The following is a 19,028-nucleotide window of genomic DNA, read 5'->3' as shown; positions in this document are numbered from 1 at the left end:
AAAAATAAAATAAATAAGCTTCCCGAAATATTCCTGCTATATTTATAAATATGTTGATAAAGCGTATTAACATTCACTTTCATGTAAGAGCATGATTTGTTTTGATTACTTGCTTATTATATAATCTCTATCATTTATTAAATATTAACACATACGTAGAATTGCTTTTTTAAATTATATTGACCATAAATATTTAAAGTGAAATAGATATATGACTTAAAAAGACAGAGAGATAGAAAAAGCATAATGTGTATAATTCAAATGAACGAATCTTATATTGGCAAGGAAACATTATGAAATTTATAAAACTCTGCTCTAAGACTACACATTTTTGCATTAGTTTCTCCTCTAATTTCTTTTCATTATATTATGATAACAAATGTGTACCGTGTGTGTATGTCATGTATTTCATTAATTTGTTAATATAATAATAAGTTACATAATGACGCATGGCAACGCGCAGCATAACGGAAGGCAAACTGGAACAACAGCACCTCCTTTGCTGCTTTTGCTTTTACTTTTGCTAGAAGCTTCGTATTCGTATTTTTCGTTAGCTTTTTGCCATCCTCCCTGAAAAATAATGAATAGAAGGATTGATAAGATATCGCAAATTAAGACAATTTTATAATATATTAAATATTTGTCATATAAAGTTATAGAATCTTACGCCAGATTGTGACATAGCTGCGCTAGATTCTTCTTTCTTGGTGAATTCAGCCGAGCCAGGAGGATAATAGACTGGTGGCCCAGCAACATTCTTACTCTTAACTGTCGGTGGTGTATGTGGGACAAAATCAACTTCTTTCTTTGTAGCCAATGATTCCTTTTTGCTTCGACGCTCTTTTTTCTCTATATCTTCCAATACTTCTCGCTGAACAAACAAAATACATAAGATCATCATCGTACAAATAATATAGTATAAATTACTTTACCTCAGAATCAGAGAACGAGGCCATGAGATCCTCCAGTTTGGTCGGTGGTCCTTCGCCATTGGTAATTGGCTTAGCAGGATACACTTGAGTACCAGTTGGAAACGGTTTCGGCAGGAGGACTTCGTGATCATCAGCGTTCTTGTTTGGCGGTACTGTCGTCATAGTATTCGAAAATTTATAAATCGTTGTACCGGACTGTGTATCCTGCTGTGGATAATAATTCGTTTTGGTCGGGGTGTCTGGTTTGTCGGGATAACGTCCGCTGGACGGTGATCTACCGGATCTGTATTCTTCGAACCGATTAATGCTTCTGGTATGTTCGCTTACGATAGGCGGTTGATTCTGATATGTACTCCCAGAATAGTCTGGGCGATCACTCGGTCCATGGTCATCGGGATAACCGTCGACGTGATAATATTTTTCGGTTACGGTGGTCTTGGTTTCCATGTTCGTCGGTGGAGCGTTGCGATAAGCATAGGAAGGCTGTTCCTCGCGATAAAACTTCGACTCCTTGTGTATGGTTTTGGACTTCTCGGTGATATCAGTCGGTGAGTATCTGATCGGTGAACCAGGATGTCCCGGTACATTCTCCGTCATGGTCTGATAGGTGACTGTCTTGTCTGTGGTAGTGGTTCTTGGTAGGGTGTATGTGATCGTTTGATCACCCGGCAGCACGACACTCCCTGGTACACTGCTACCTGGTAGATACGTCTCCGGTGCTCCCGGTAGTTCGTAGGTGTACGTCTTAATGGTAGTGGTTACCTTTGTGTTTGGACCGGGTGCCAGATTGATTGGTATCGATGGACTTGGGACTCCATACTCAATGGTTTTGTATTCTTGCGTACTTTGAGTTGATCGTGGTTCAGTTTGATAATCTTAAGCAAACGAAAGATCATTTATTGACAAAATTCGGTAAATAGTTAAAGCTCTTTAATAATTTATATAAATTACATACTGCTTTCGTGAATGATCTTGACGTCTCTCTGAGTTCCTGGCAGAGGGGAAGTCTGTTTCGAACGAGATGTTGAACTATCGCCATAGACCTGATATACATATGATTGTTAATGTTAATTGTCCATTTCACTCAATGTTACTTAAAAACATCAATGAATCGATGTCTGAAAATAGTTGTAACAATATAATTGTACTCACCAATTCTCTGTTAACCACTGATTTTTTAATAATCGGTTCTGGACTTTGATATGTATATGGACTCACTGCAGTTTTACTCTCTTCATATGTTCTTTCATGGATGTCGTCCCTGTATTAATGTTTTACATTTAATATTTCAAAATATATCAATAGATATAAATATAGTTGTAGACGTTGGCATAATTTGCATCATCCGCAATAAATTTCTTTCGTACATAAATCACAGACAATTGAGAAATATAAGTTTATTTCTACTTTAACGAGTTAACGGAAAGTATATGTTACGTGACTTGGTTTCTTGGCATCTATTCAGAAAACAAAAGTATTTTGGAACTTATGAGAGAACTATGCACTCACATCAAAGGCGTGCTAGTGAGAGGCTGTTTGCTTTCTGATATGCCCCATGAATCTGGAACAATAAATCATCGAGTTGTTATCATTGTGATTGTCAAAAACGCGATAATAAATTTAGAAGAACAGCGCAATAAAAATTCTAAATCAATATCAATTTATAAAGTGATTGAAATAATAAAGTGCTAATAAGTTGCGATGTAATTTACGTTATAATTGGTTCGATTCGTTTGATCTTATATGAGTTATAACGTTAACTACTTCAGTAGTGGATTCTCACCAACCGTTGTCCTCATCCTTCCACTATAATAATTTGTGTCTACATATTTTCTACCTCCCCCACGGTCTTTCTCTCTTACCTTTCATTCTTTCGGGAGAGTAGCGGAGACACGAAGAAATCGGGTCAGCCTTCTGCCATAAGAGGTCCTAATATGGTTACGCTTGTATGTTATGCGTGACCGCAAAGAACATATATGAGCTACGACCGTACTGTCTCTGCCAAATACAGAGATACACGGAAGACCTTCTTGTTCTCAATGCTTCTTCACAGTAAAGATAAATGAAGTTTTGAAAAGATTTTTTACCGATTTTTATATTTGACAAAATGCCCGAAAGTGTCTCAAACGAATATATTTAAAAAGATTTTTAGTAAATAAAAAATGATAATGTTGAAGAAACGTAATATCAGTACTTTGCACGAAAAGCACAAGGCGATGGATAGTCTCTTAGCGCAATAAAAATATCAAATTCACGAATTACCCAATTATCTAATTTTACTATCTATTATCTAATTTAAACATTAATCCATTATTTCAATATTACTTTTGCCAAATTTTTCATTTACGTTAAAAATTCTTCCACATACGTATATTTGAGAATATCTTTATTAAATTTTATGAAAATCGGCAACGAGACTTCGAAACTTCAGTCATGATTTGCTTTCTTTTAGAAGCAAACCAATAACTGATATGAATGACATGATCTCGCTCTCTTTATTGCAATATTCTTCACACAGTGTAGCTAGAATATGCACGTCAAAGATACGAATAAGGTTCAAATTTGATCCGCTCGATTTTTTCATTATCAATTAACCGTAAACCAGCAAGGCCGTTGCTTGCCTTAAAAGGCGTGATACGAGCAACCGGCTCTCCTACCTTCCTTGAACGTTTCACGTTCACGTACTATTCACCGCGACTCCGCGGTATTACTTGTCTCAGTTAATTCAAGGAATTCAATAGGAATCCGCTTTGCTACAGTGACAGTATGCTAAACTCTACGGAAAATGTTCTACAGTTACGTATAGCACAATATGTAATAATGTTACATAACTCTAATATATGTATATTATTTGTTACACATTGTATATATATATATATATATATCTATATAAAATTTGATAAATTTTTCCCACCTGATTTCCCGTCCAAATCCTTGTTGTAGTGGTATGATACTTGCTTGTAGGCTACTGTTTTGGTTTGACCGGGTTGAACCTGCAAACGCAAGAAGATGGACGTCATGAATACAGAATCTCGCATAAATATGCATAAGCATTCAGGTCATCCGTTTTTATAGCATACGATGCGATCGTAACAAATTAGTGCGAGCAATGCGTGGGCAATGTCAACGCCGGACTCTCCTTATAAGACTTTGATTACTGTCCCACGTGTAAAGCATGGGCGGATCGGTAACAACACTTAAATTCCGTGGAGCGAATCACGGCCAATGCTTATCTCAACTGCAAACATGCAGCTATGCAATAAAGTTAATAGAGTATTACGTATAAAATAAATTACTTTTAACAACTATTGAATAAATTATAATTTCGTATTTTTATTTTTGTATATATACTATGCACGTGCACCATGCGCTATTTTGTGTACGATGAAACTTTAACATATAATTTCGCAAACCGTCAGAATATGTAAATAAGACGTGTGGTAATTTTATACATTATTATTTCGTTATATTCTACCGTTCCTGATGACGATAGACAACGTCACTTAAAGATCTTCGAGTCCATTAGTTTGAAGATATCCGGCTGATGTGAAGGAGTGTAAGAGCAAACCAATTTATTTTCATTGAACATCGGATTACAAGCCATACGACGAGCGAACGCTGCAATTACCTACCTCAGGGTCCCCGTTACACGCAAGACTGATTTTGTGCCTCGCCGTGATGTTCTAATGTTCAATATATCGCGTAAAATGGTAATATTATTACTACAATTACGTAGTTGTCCGGAACACCATTACTGAGCAGAACGTTTTAACGCATTTCTCCATTTTCTCTCTTACCCGACTAAAAGACCGGATCAGGAATGCATGAAGAATATTTTGATGTTTACAAGTATTTTATAAAGTGAAGAGTCACACCACCATGCATTTAAAATTTAAATTATAATCTTTATCGATATCGTAAGAGATTCGTACTTCGTATATACGTATATATTAGAAAATTAATATACTGAAGAAGGAGATCATAATTTAAAGCATATGCGGAGAAGGTCTACGAGCCAACGAAATATATCACATCTAAACTTTATAGAATAAACCTAAGTATCATCTGATCAAACTAAACAAAGTTCAATAAAATTGTCTATAATTAGTGTGTGTTACATGATAAAAATAATAAGTAATATATACATTCAAATTAAACAAATATCATAATTGTTATATCAATTATAAGAAAAATCTGAAATTTGTATCAACATTTTGCTGTTTAAGGCATTATTCTTCTAATTTATTAAAGCACTCCTCGAAACTTTGTATGACGGCTAAAGGTCAATGGCTAAATGCGAAAGCGAGGGAGTGGCATAATTACAGTTATCAAGCGATCATAATTTGGTTTCAAATTAGACAGTTGCGTGAGCGACTATTATAGTGCAATTACACGACCAACGAATTTATTTTTGCTTTAATGTTAAATCGATTCTCGGGAATATGGCGAGAGAGAGACGCGGTTTCAAATATAAAAATCATCTCCTTATTCCTTATGGTGTGTCTAATGTAGCGAGAGGTAACATTGAACGTTCGCGCTAGATGTATCGGCATTTGCAACCCGGGGGCAAATACATGAACGATGCAATCTGCGTGGTGTATAATTGGAGCCGTAGCGTCCAGCGGGACGCATAAAGCTCAGTGAATGTTATAACGTAGAGGTGATTTCATACTTTGCGTCTAACAATCTATTGCGCCTGATTTATATAGTACAGCGGGTGTTGTAGATCCACTGTTAATAATAATGTCGTTGATTAATGTCGCTGATAAATGGCCATGTAGAATGATTTACTGATGCTAATCGATTTTCTATTAATCTACGTTTTTTTACGCAGTAAACAATATTAATACTTATATTTGTTCCTAGGGTGAGACTTTATTTGATTTTTAAGTAGCAAAACTGTGGGTATATTGGCGATAAAAATATGATTTTATATTCTATTCGAGATATTAAAAAATAAATAATTAAATCTTTAGATCGATTATACATATATGTATTTAAATGTTACAATTTTTTTCTGACTTGGTAATCTTGAGAAAATCGTATATTGGTTAAATAATGTAAAATAATTTATGTCTCCGAATTTTTACTTTTTACTTGGTTATTACGAACAAGTTGTGCCGAGAATTTTATGGTATTAAGTAGCTTCACTTAATTAACGTCAGATAATCGAAATAGTCGTTTTCTGTTCAACAGCACAACGATCTCGGCAAGGGCGCATGACGGTATGCGAAACTAGTTTCTTGCATGCATTAATCACGCAACGCATTCTTTTTTTCATTTAAGAACCAGCACCGTCGACATCAATGTGATTTCATCCGATGCGTGTCGAGATTACCGTGATCTTTCCTGTTCCTAGATTTTATCCCCGGGCTAATACTCATTCTTTGTATCTCGAGCAATAATGAGAAAACTATAACTCACACTTTAGATTGACTTTTATTTTTCATGTGTTTTATAATCTTCAATTACAGGGAATGTATGTTTATTTTTGGTAAAATGATATTAAATGATATTAGCAAAAATGAAAAACCTATTAAATCATAATTTTTCAGGAGAGGGAGAGGGAGAGGGAGAGGGAGAGTAGAGAGAGAGAGAGAGAGAGAGAGAGAGAGAGAGAGACTTATCTACCCAATATATTTTTTTCCTAAAATTAGAATTGTATAAAATCAAAATTTTCCTCAAATTAATTATGGACAATTACATATATGTTATACTTTTTAATTGTATTGGATAATCTGAATTTAGTTTATGATATGTAATAATGCGTCATTTTAATTTAAAGACTTACATTTTGCAGTTCTGCGTCCAAATGTTCCAATCCTGGTATACCGCTTGACGTACCAATTGGACCAGTACTGACGAATTTTTCAGTGGTAGTCACCCTCGAACGAGATGGAGAAACGGATCTGAAAAATCATTATTATACCGAATATTTATTATAATACACTTTTACATATGAAGAAATACTATTTGCTGAAGATATGCAAATTGTAGTTTAACTTATTCTCTCACCTGCCCTCGGAGATCACTCTAGTAGGGTTGGCAGCTACCCTATATTCGACTTGGGGCAAGAGTGTTCTGTCTCGACTAGGAGTGGCACTTCTCGAGACACTCGTCTGTAGATCCTCGAGAAGTGCGTCTGAAAGAGCCAAATGAATCAATTTAGCACGTCATCAGTATTTTAACGAAAAATAGATGAGAAGATGTGAATCCAAGTATCTGAACGACTACAATAAACCTTCATTAAAATGCTATTATGTTCAATTCTACATTAGGCTTTACATCGCTTTAGATGTAAATTTAAATGCATTACATAAATTCTTGAGAATATTACTACCAATCAACAGTGGAAAGTACTCGAGATAATTATACAATCGAATTATATCGCTGCTCGCGTAACTAATTCATTCTCTAAAAATGGCAAATATGAAAGCATCGCAAGTAAAAAGATTGCAGCCTGGATGAAAAAGGAGAAGAGCGGAAACGAACAACGGATGGATAAGGTTACAGCTCTGGTGGCACATTTAAAGGTTTACCCAAGTTGTTTTCGAGGCTGCTGGCCGTGGCTGCTCCGTCTCTCTGGCCAGATATAGGACCGCCATGACTCACGATCTTTCTGCTGGTGTGCGTCGTCGTTCGCTCCCTCACGGCTGCTGACATTGTATTCTTCTTAAGCCCTGCCTCACGAAATCTATAACGAGTAACGTGAAAAGCTTGATTGACGTTTCGATTAATTTTACTGCAAGTTATCATTAATTAGTATCATTGTGAATATTTATTGGATAAAGATAAGATCTCTGGAGTACAATGAGTAACTGGAACGTTAGCAGCAGGATGGATATTTCTTGCTGCAATGCGCTACTTATAGAAGTGTGGAGTTATAAATAGAATTGATATTAGGATTCGGATCTCTGTAGAGAGCTATGGACTTTCGCAGAAACTTTCGCACCACTCGAAGCCGGTTTACAAGACTCGTGCAGCAACCGTGACCAGGCTGGCCAGTTTTAGGTCCGAGTGGGTGTAGGTTCCTGATTTCCGTCGCGCACGTACAATTTTTACGTTAGTCGTAAAAGCAGTTTCTTAATGTGCCATTGCATTGGCTACCTGACAAAATATTTACAAAGAAAAAATACATAAATTAAAATTATTTTACATCTGGCATGTTATAAAATATCCTCTCGTGTACTTTAAAAAGCAATATTAGAATAATAATAGTCGAGTTCTACGGAAATTGAGCCGTTCAAAGCATATGACATGACTGGATAAAGGGATGAGATCAGTCTGGGATCTAAATCCGTGGAAATGCCAAATGGTTTCATACTTATTCCGGTGGAGGCACCAATGCGAATGAGGCCAAGGAGGCCTTCCAAGAATCGGCAACTAAAGAGGTACGCATTCATATATACTTAATCTCTTCCAAAATATATCACAAAACACACTATGTCACTCGTTTTTGGAATACGTATTCTAGTGACTATTATGATGCAAGTAATTCTGATATATCAATCATAATACGGGGAAAAAGAAGTAATCCAAATTGGTAATGACAGGCGTCTCTTACTGAAGGCAAGTTTGGGCAAATTGGTCCAAGGTCAGATAAATGCAGATCAAGGTCAATTACAATATTGTGCGCGCCTCTGCAACGAATATCGCTTTGATTGTGATATACGAGTTCTTAATGACGACATATTCGTATCATTAAGATTACCATTAAAGATAGTTTCTCCTAGGAAAAATATATAAACAATAATAGTGACATATAAATTATTTCAAGCTTTAATAAAATAGATGCACTATTTTACAGATGCCATACACATATACATATATATAAAACTTGTATATATTAATACTGTAATGATTAAATAGTGCAAAAGATTACATTTTTATCATAAATTTTATCTGTTATAATATATCACTGTTAGATACGTTTAGATAACACGTTTATAAATAATACGCGTAATTTTTAAGTAGTCAGATTTGTAAAAGAAGTTAAGAGCAAAAAAGATAATAACGAGACCATTTAGATTGGGGATTTTATCGCACAATTTTATTTTCAGACAACGTTATATGTTGACTTCAAAGCACGCCGTGTCATTCCTGTTTAATATAGAGTAACTGCTTGATCAGCTCGAATTGGATGCAGTAGCGTAATTAAAATATAAACGAGTTCGATGGAAAATTTATATATTTTTATTATATTTACATATTATATAATAAAATTAATTTATTATAATAATTAATAATTGAACCATGTTTACAAACTATGTGTGAAGAAGACAGATAATGCTTCACAAAATGATAAAATGAATAGAGTTTTTAAACAATATAATCAGAAGCCTAGACTGGAATTCGAAATGGTTTCCTGTGAGTGTACATTGCTAACCACAATAGTTACGCCTCTGATAACGGACGATGTAACTGCTTTAAGCAGATAGTTAACCGGTCATTGTTAGTGACATTGTATTTGTGCCCTCCAAGGTTATCGTGTCAATCAAAATGACGATGACTGCGATTCGTTTGATTTCAAGAAGGTTACTTAATCTTGGCTCTATTAGTGTTTAAGATCAAGTTAGTGTTTAAGATCTGATTGATGCAGAGCTCTTATTCTCAGTCACGATATTTTACTTGCCAGTTCTTTTAATTGTGAATCTAATTTGCACGTGCACACAAATGTATTCTTGGCCACCAAGTCGGTGTAATAATTTCAGCTTGCAGAATGCACCTGCGCGTTACTGATCGCAATTCTTGCGCAATCACTTTCGTCTCGTTTAAACATAAAGAGGTTGCGTGCAGTGGGTGGAGATGAAACAAGAGGGAGGAAGTGTTTGCACCGCAAAATTATTTTGTCGTTGATTCATGGCAAAATAATCTCCCAAAAATTTAATACGTTTTTTTTTGTTGACAATACGTATAAATCATGTTAATACACACGATGTTTTTTCAGTTTTCCACTACACATAATGTTATATTATTTTTAAATGTGATTTAGAATAATCTATAATTTTTTCATAATTTTGTTATAATTTTGAAAATATATATAAAACATCCTTAAGCCAGATGCTTCCAGTATTTCAAAGAAAAAAATGTGTATACATTCTATAGGACGTAATGACGTATAGATATACTAAGAATTGATATAAAATTTGAAGATTAAAAAATTAATTGTTCTTGTTTTCGTTAACGTAACTAATATTTTATTATATATATATACGTGTAAAAAATATCGTAATAATTTTAATTAGGTTCCATATTACTTTTTAATTATTTCTTCATATTAAAGAACATATTTTCCAAAATCAATGCCATAAAATTAACCAAGCAAAAATAAAAACTAAAATAAATTATAAAATGGAGTTAATAAGGATTCAAAAGCTGAAAGATTTAGTTTGTTGATCAATGCGACGAAATTAGATTGATTGCGTCGGCGATCAATATAAAAAGTACTTTTAAACGCGTTACGAGCGAGAACAATTCCGTGACTCATATGCTCTATTTCACGACGAGAACTTTTTTCGCTGATGTTTACAATTCATAAATAAAACAAATCTCATGTCGGACGGTTACTAGATCATATATATATTTCTGTCTCTAAAAAAATTCGATTGTAAAATAGTATTTCCGAACAAAATGATTTACAGATTTACACACAACGTTAATATTATTAAAATCTAAAATTTAACGTGTGATTAATATAACAATATTAACAATATTTTATTTAAAAAATAACATGTTTTATTTTAAAAAGCGAAAATACTTTAAATCTTAAAAGAATTATAAAAAATATAAATATTACAATCATAATGGTAAACATTATTTATTTCGTTAAAAATAAATAATACTCTTAGAAGAAAAGAACTGGAGTAGAAGAAGTGCATTATTATTTCAAACACTATAAGAGATCGTGTTGCAACTGCGTGATTATGTTACATCGTTACTACTGCCGGTACCGATGTATATAGTAACGTTTCTGTAATGTTTCAGTACGAATATACTGTCCTACGTATTACACAGAGGAGTACTATGTACATCTAAATATACATATATTATGATCTAACAACGACGTAATGTCTGATGTTAGATCAGATTCTATTAATTACGGAATTCTATAAATTATAGTGTCGGTTTTATTGAACGTTTATGGTGAAAATATATAAACGATAAAGAATTACAACTGTGTCAATGGGAGAAAGTTTTATGTTTGCATTCACAATACAATTGCGTAAATGACAGTAAACATGAATATCACAGAGCCTGAATGAGTTTCTCCCATTGAGTATTCATTGAATTTCAGAAATATTTATGAAATACTTTTTTGCTGAGAGAGATATTTATGTCAAAAACATTCATGAAATATATTTATGAAGTCGACACTAATAAAAGTACGGGGATATTAATTCTCTTGAAAACTTTAACAGTTAAAACAATTTTCCTATAATTTCCAACAATTTTACAGTTATAATACTTTTATGGATGCTGTCAAATTTAGAATAATTTTATGAATAATTTGTATTTAAATAATCATTTTTATGATTTTTGTTGTATTGAGAGAAGTTCTCGTCTTACAACGCTCGATATCGTGAAACTATCAATTTAAATTCTTACCAAATTATTTCAAACTGGTAATTGAAACGTATTATTGTTGATTATGCATCTGAATGACTATTAAATTCACGGTGTTCAAAGAGAAATTCTCGTAAGCCTGATGCTTAGTATTTTTTATATGTATTCATTAATGAAAATGAAAGTGTATAATAGTTTCAAGTTTATTTTAGCGAGACTGATTAACTCAAATTTTTAATGTATGAGTTTACCCGATGATATCGAACTTTCTTATCAGCTACGAGATTGATAGAAATAATAAAGTCATAATTGCAGAGTTCGCTAAAATATGCAACTTTTTAAAATTTTATATTAAAATTTATTACAAATAAAATCAAAAAAGAAATATAAGATGATTTTGACATGTTTATAACTTTATCTGAAGACTTTGTCGTAAAAGATATTTAAACGAATTTGAAGAAAGTATTTAAAAAAGTATCTTTTTCGGCAATTTGTCGGGACAATAATAAATTGCGTCGGTCATTTATTAACGTTACGCGTGTATGTATACATACATATGGAAGATAAGACAAAAATCTAATGTATAAATTTGAGAATGACATTTGACATTACGTGGGTGGCAACGGTCCGGCCAACTGGCGCTCGGAATCTCATCTTATCTCATCTCATCTTTCTTTCTCATCTTTTTCTTCGTCCACCGCTATTCTCTGTTCTTTGTTTAACCAGTTCAAATATAACCCATCCACCTTTATGCCGTTATTTACATCTTGACTAGTAGATTTTCAACCATCGGCGCATTTTACGCGGACAGTAGATTTTTAATGGCATTTTGACGATTACTCGTTAATGCTATTTTGCAAACGTGCACAAACGAACCGTGAATTTTGGCGTCTGCACAGTGCCAAGATAAAATTTACACACGTGATTGCCAATAATTGTTTTCAACAGCTGCAACAGTTATATCTATAATAACAATTTAAACGTATATAAAAACATGAGGGTTAATTATTTCATATTTAATTAAATATTTTCTATAGAAGGTTCATCTCAACAAAATTCCAATGTTAAATAATATTTCTCAGTATTATTAAAAATAATTTGTGAAATTTATTGTTTCTTTAAAAGTCATTTAAAAAATAATGAAAAATATATAATCTCTATTTTTGGAGCGCCAACCTAAATGCTAAGAAGCTTTATAAACCACAAGCTAGTATGTTTTTGGCTTTGCGCCTATTTTTAAGAGAGTTTACTTTCGTCACACCACGTTCTCATTTTTTCTCACCTGAGTTGTACAAATTTCTCTGTTTTATTTATTTTCATACAAATTAGTTTTATGCAAAAATACCGCCTGTCAATTGTGCCGATAGAGATAAATCAGACGGTTAGCAGATTGAAAGAAAAAAACAATTTCAAGAATTGCGATTTTGTTTCAAATCTTAACAATTTGCTCCTTTTCTATCTTTTTTCCTTAATTAAACATCATGTTGATGAAGACAAGATAATTTACAACTGTAAAATATTGCACTATGTCAAAGAATTTCCGTTTATTCGTAAGTGTTATTCTTATGTATAATGCATTGCTTACGAAGTTCTTAATGAACGTTGTAACGTTCGAAATGACGCATGAATTATGCATATCGATATTTATTCTGAGCGGTCTTTAAAACGCACCTAACATGGCTGAGAGATCCGCGAAGACGGAAAGTGGGATTCGACCTTCCGCCTATCTCCAATCATCTGCTCACCGTATTACGTATGCTTGAAGAGACAAGTTCCAATCGACCACTGCGAATTTGTAATTAGTATCAAACTGTTCCATAAAATTGTCGCGTTAAAAAAATTTTAATTTTGGAGGAGACTGTTATAAAATAGAACTTGATTAATTTTCTATATTATATTAAAATAACACATTTTGCAGAATCATATTTTAATCTTAATGAAATAACTATAAAATGTTTTATATACAATTTTTCTTATATAAGTACATAAAAACTTAAGTAAAGTTTAAATGTTAATGTGTTAAAAAATTTATATTAAAATTAAAAAATTAGGCAATAAAAATATAATTAACAAATTTAATTGTATGTGTGACACATGTATACAGTAATATAAGTTTCATAGATTTAATGTTCGTAGATAAACGTAGAAACATACATATCTTTAGTTTTTTAATTCTACATATAATATGAAATTAAATTTACCCAGACACCACACAACATTTATAAAATACTTAGATATTACAATCCAAGTAAAAAATGCTTACTAGAAATATTTATTTATATTTTTATCATCAAAATTACATAAAATATTTAGTCTATTGAATGATATTTTGAATAAAGCTTTATATAAAATATGTATAAAATATTTATATAACATTTCAAAAAATAAATAATAATAAATATTTATCATAAATATTTTATGCTGCCTATAAAATTAATTATTTTTAATTTATATTTTAAAAGTGACATTTCCTACATACATAAAAATTTAATGAAAGTTTTGTATAATATATAATAGGTACAATTTTAGAGAAAAAAGAATAATTTTGCACTAATAATAATAAGTTGTTCCACGTCATAACGAATTAGAATGAGAATTATCAATTGATTATCGAGTTGAAGTAAACGTTTTTCAACATGGTAACAACAGAAATCATGGCGTGTTAACCAATGACATGTGTGGCATAATGACGGTCGCTGTTTGCAGTCATTCAAAGGCACTGAGGTATTTTCAGTGGCGGAAGATTAATTGCTACATGAAGCTGATAGCGCGGCAGCTAGTGTACTAATAGTAATTCTATACAAACAGACATAATTGCAAGGGCAGTTCTATGCTAAGATAATTAATGTTAATTGGCGATTCTGACACCGTTAATTTACCGGCTGATAATTAGTAAATTCAATTTATTTACGATATAATTATGTCCGAATTGTTTAAATAATTTTTATTACTAATTTAAATGCTTCTGATTTATGTTTATGCAATACGGTTTTTAATTTTTTGCCTATATTTAATCGAAGATAGTGTATTTTATATGATTATCGGTGTGCTATCAATTTCAAAATATTCCAAAAACATTCATTAAACGTTTACAAATTTTCATATAATAAGTGCTTTTTGCTATCAATACTGCACTAAATAAATTTAGGTATAAAACTAAGCGAATTTGGATCATATTTTCGATTAGAGAAATTTAAGAAAATGTTATAAAATGTGACCATTCTTACCTCGCGAGAAAAGGGTAATCCGAAATTTGCACACCGGCTAGTTCACTTTTTTCCTCCGTCTTGTTTTCTTCCCGGCGACTTTGCTCACGCGTCGGATTCAACCGATCAATCCTGACCGAGCGAGTGGTTCACAAGACACCGGATTGACCGTCCGTCCAGGACTGGTTACATACACTTGCTGCGCTGCTCGCCAGAATCCGTCGTGGGTAGACAGGACCAGGGTGTGCGCATGCGCGATGGATCGCGAATTGTTAGATGTCCCCGACCCGTAGAAACCTTCGATCGTCGTGCTCCAAGATCGAGAGATCATCGATATTACGAAACGTCCAACATAACGTCTAATCAAGTTCGATTCAAGATCAAATCAACGATGATTTTTATAACAATAAAAGTTTTAATGAAATTTGTTTCGGTTTAAGACGTGTACAATTACATAATAATATAATTAAAAATTATTTGCTTAAATTTTCATTAAAGACACGCAGCCAAATTTGAAGAATTTGCATTACTTTTATATTAAAAAATACATTATGCATTTAATGATTATTATATCTACGAAGTGTCATCGATTTATATTCTTCTAAGATTATTATTACATTGCTTAATAATATTGCTATAGTGATTTTTTCATTAAACTAATTTAAACAATACTTTTTTAAATTTATAATTTGCTAAACTTTATAATTTTCTAAACTTCGATAAAAATTACTTAAAATAATATCGTTTAGTTACATTGAGATTTGTCTTGAAAAATCAAATACATTCGGATTTATTGAAATTTAAATTTATTTTTTAAATAAAACTCGAGTTAATATAATGTTTGTATGAAATTTTGTGTAAAATTATAATTTTGCAGCAAAAAATTGTTTTATATTTCTTGAATGGATATAAATTTTTGCTTATATTGCTGTTCTTTCCTTTCGCTTATGCTATATTGCAACCTTGTAACTGCTATTAATTCACAAATCATTATTTATAATAAGTTAAAAAAATGATTATGACGATACATATCAAGTCATAAAAGTGAACAAATATAAATTGATTCATTATCACTTCCACTAATACAGAAATAGAATATAAAAAATAATACCCGCGTGAAATATAGAAGATAATACCTGTGAAAGCTTAAAAAGCGTTATAATATACACTTTTAAAAAGTATTTTGCAAATATTATAAATATAAATTAATGCAATTTACAGTCTTCATACTACATTTAAATTAAACTAACTTAAATTATATCACTAGAAATAATCAAGTAAAAAACTTATTTTAAATATTTATTATTTTTATTTGTTCTACTTTTATTTAAAAAATATTAATAATAAATAAAGAAATTTATGACCCTTAATCTTAAAATACAAAATTATTTCAATAATTATTATTGATAACATTACGCAATAATTTATTTATTTTATTTATATTTAACTATTACACAATATTTTATTTATATTTAATTATTATTATATTTATATATCTATATTTTCTGATTTTTTAGTTATGCGTTTAACGTAAAATAAAAAAGATGTGAAAAAAGAATTGATTGTGTATTGATTATTTTTCTTGTAATTAGTAAGTTGTTGGTGAGAAATAGCTACTTATTCTTAAAAGGCTTGCGGATCAACTACCAACAATGACGTCATGTCGAGAAGAGATGAAAGAGATGACAAAAGATACTTTAATCTGTTGCTGACGTCAGTTTATCCTCGCCATACTGTCGCAAGTATACATATTTATTTGAAGTTGTGGGTAGTCGAATATACATAGCTAGTTGTCATTGACAAAAATGACGAAATCGCTTCATTGATCGTCGCATTTATTCTGGATCATAAATTCGAACACCTCTTACCGTTGGTTGTTAAAGAAGAACGTTAAAGATAAATGTAAAACAAAAATTTATGAATTATTAGTAGATATATTCTATTTTATTAATATTAAAAAAAGAGCCTTGATTATAAACAAATAAAATTATAGATATTTTTTCATTTTTTCAATCAACAATTATATTATAGTAGAAGTAAATGATGTTATTCGCTGATATGATAATAGATGTCGCTAATATAACTCTTTTATTCATCAAAATTGTATAATAGATTGTAAAATAGATTCTTACGTATCGTATATTATATTTCTTCATTGATGATGTTTCTTTTGTCTACATGTAATTTAAAAAAGTAATCTTTATAGTTTTTGAAGAAATGTAAACAGCGTTGTTGTACTTATTGTAACATATGTATATAATTTACGTAATTATATTTACAATAATTAATAAAACTTTCTTTTTAAATTTATATATATCTTTTTTACAGGAAAAAAAACATCTATTTCTTATGTCTTTTTCTTTAAATTTATTTCCATTCATCACTTTTGTATCAGAAGGTATATCAGGGATAGTGAAAGTAACGTGACTCCAATGACGCAAACTTGAACACATTTTTTACACGCTGCGATTAAATGACATGGTGGGACTTAGTATTTTGTTATTCATCTAGTTAAGCAATATACTAAATTCTTTTTTAAAAAAATGTAATATAGAAAGTTTATTTTTGAAACGGTTTATTTGTGATATTCATGTTTTCGTCACAGAGAAAATAAAAATTCGAGGATAGATGAAATATTTAAGTCGCCATGTTATTGATGTTTCCATCTCTTGTTGGCTTCTCGAAATAAATACTAAACGCACGTAATTGTAAATTCTAATGCTTATTCTTATCTATAACAGGGTACTAATTATACTCATCATGTTTCTGACTTCGACTCACAAAGATATCTACATAGGTGTGAGAGAGCACCAACATCTATGAAAGATAGTATACCAATAGATATTCGTTCATATATACGTACGTACATACATCTATACATATGTGTGCATGCGCACACGTGCATGTATCAGGTGGTGACTGTCTGTTCAGGAACAATGCTGTGGAGGGCAAAGGCCGGGGGAACGGCAAAATACGGTGCGGGTTAAAGGAGGCTGTAGCAAGAGGTGACGGTTGAGAGGAAGAAACAGGAGATGTACATGTAATCCTTATTTTACACGTGTGCAACAAGCATACGAATGTGTTAGTTTCATCTTACTTCGGGTGTGTCAGGGAAGGGCGGGGAATGATGTTACCCGGAGAAAAAGAAGATATAAAAGGAGACGTGTGATGTCAACATGACTGTGAAATCGCAGGTGCCATTCGGGATTTTTCAGGTCTGTGGAGGCATTGCATTTAAATGCCATCGCGTGGAATTGACATGGTCTAGGGAGCCTTCCTATCTTTCGGTTGACGTTGACACGTGCAATGCGTTTTGTGATTCAAAAATGAAAGCGATTGCTGAATATTTACCATATCTATCAAATAAATATATTTTAATAAATAAACTTCTTAAATATGTAAAATATTATATCTTTCTAATGTAATTTTTTTAAACATATTAGTTATCAGTTATAACAGTTCTAGTTTATTCTAATTATAAAGAATAATTTAATATTTAGATTAAAGTATACGGAGAAAACTTATGAGAATTATAAGAACTACATTCTTAATTTTATTTTAAATGAAAATATTTTTTAATATATATCTTTTTACTGATTTTAAATGCTATAATTCGAGATTTTGGTAACTGAGATACCAATGGTATAATAATAGAACAATTTTATAGTTATTAGCGAGATGGCAACATTGAATGACATATATTCTCCTTTGAGAAAACGTACATACATCGTTTTCTTTCCGCCCTTTTAAAAAATATTTCTCTTTTTTAAAAGAAAATATTGCCTACATACTATATCTATTTTAACGCTCCCACTATTCTATATCCTTCGCATATCTTATTATTATAGATATTATTTTTAATAGCAACGAAAAACCGAAAAAAAAAACGAACAACCACCAATAGATTAGTTCAGCTGTAGAAGATGAAATTAGATGCAGCCATAGTAGACACTATTAATTATTTGTATCAGGATTGCACTATACGAAAATAAGAAAAAAAAAATACATTTACGAGTTTTATTCATTATTTCACTCGCAACTTGCATTCTCATCTTCTAGCTACGCTACTGGGCTTCCTCGCACACAATCGAATCATTCTTGTCCGTATGCAACATATACCAGGTACATTTCTACAATGTATGCAATAAGAGCAAGTGAGAGAGAGCGACAACCAGAAGGGAAAAGCAAACCGACACTTGGTGGGAGTCGAGGCAGCGGATGCAGTAGTGATGGCGGCTGCGTTGGATAACCAGCCGGAGCAGGCCAGGTCGGAAGAGCAAGGGAGACGGATGAGGTGGATAGAAGAGAGAGCCAGAATAGGAATGGA

The 19,028-nt window shown here is 31.9% G+C and overlaps 1 protein-coding gene across 1 annotated transcript; it reads right to left on the bottom strand.

Moving 5' to 3' along the window:
* Positions 1 to 253: 253 nt before the first annotated feature.
* LOC108766370 (mucin-5AC) lies at positions 254 to 14,904 on the bottom strand. Its single transcript, XM_018515628.1, has 11 exons — positions 14,723 to 14,904; positions 7,472 to 7,626; positions 6,948 to 7,074; positions 6,724 to 6,841; positions 3,847 to 3,925; positions 2,442 to 2,493; positions 2,085 to 2,193; positions 1,888 to 1,975; positions 933 to 1,807; positions 668 to 871; positions 254 to 570 (listed from the first exon to the last, which is right to left on the bottom strand). Exons 2-11 carry the CDS (start codon positions 7,593 to 7,595, stop codon positions 436 to 438), a joined length of 1,911 nt encoding a protein of 636 aa, XP_018371130.1. The 5' UTR covers positions 7,596 to 7,626; positions 14,723 to 14,904; the 3' UTR covers positions 254 to 435.
* Positions 14,905 to 19,028: the final 4,124 nt, after the last annotated feature.

Source organism: Trachymyrmex cornetzi, unplaced genomic scaffold, assembly GCF_001594075.2.
Source record: "Trachymyrmex cornetzi isolate Tcor2-1 unplaced genomic scaffold, Tcor1.1 scaffold579, whole genome shotgun sequence".
NCBI classification, from domain to species: Eukaryota; Metazoa; Arthropoda; class Insecta; order Hymenoptera; family Formicidae; genus Trachymyrmex; species Trachymyrmex cornetzi.
Note: the sequence above shows the minus strand (reverse complement) of the source record. Positions and strands in the feature narration are given on the sequence as shown.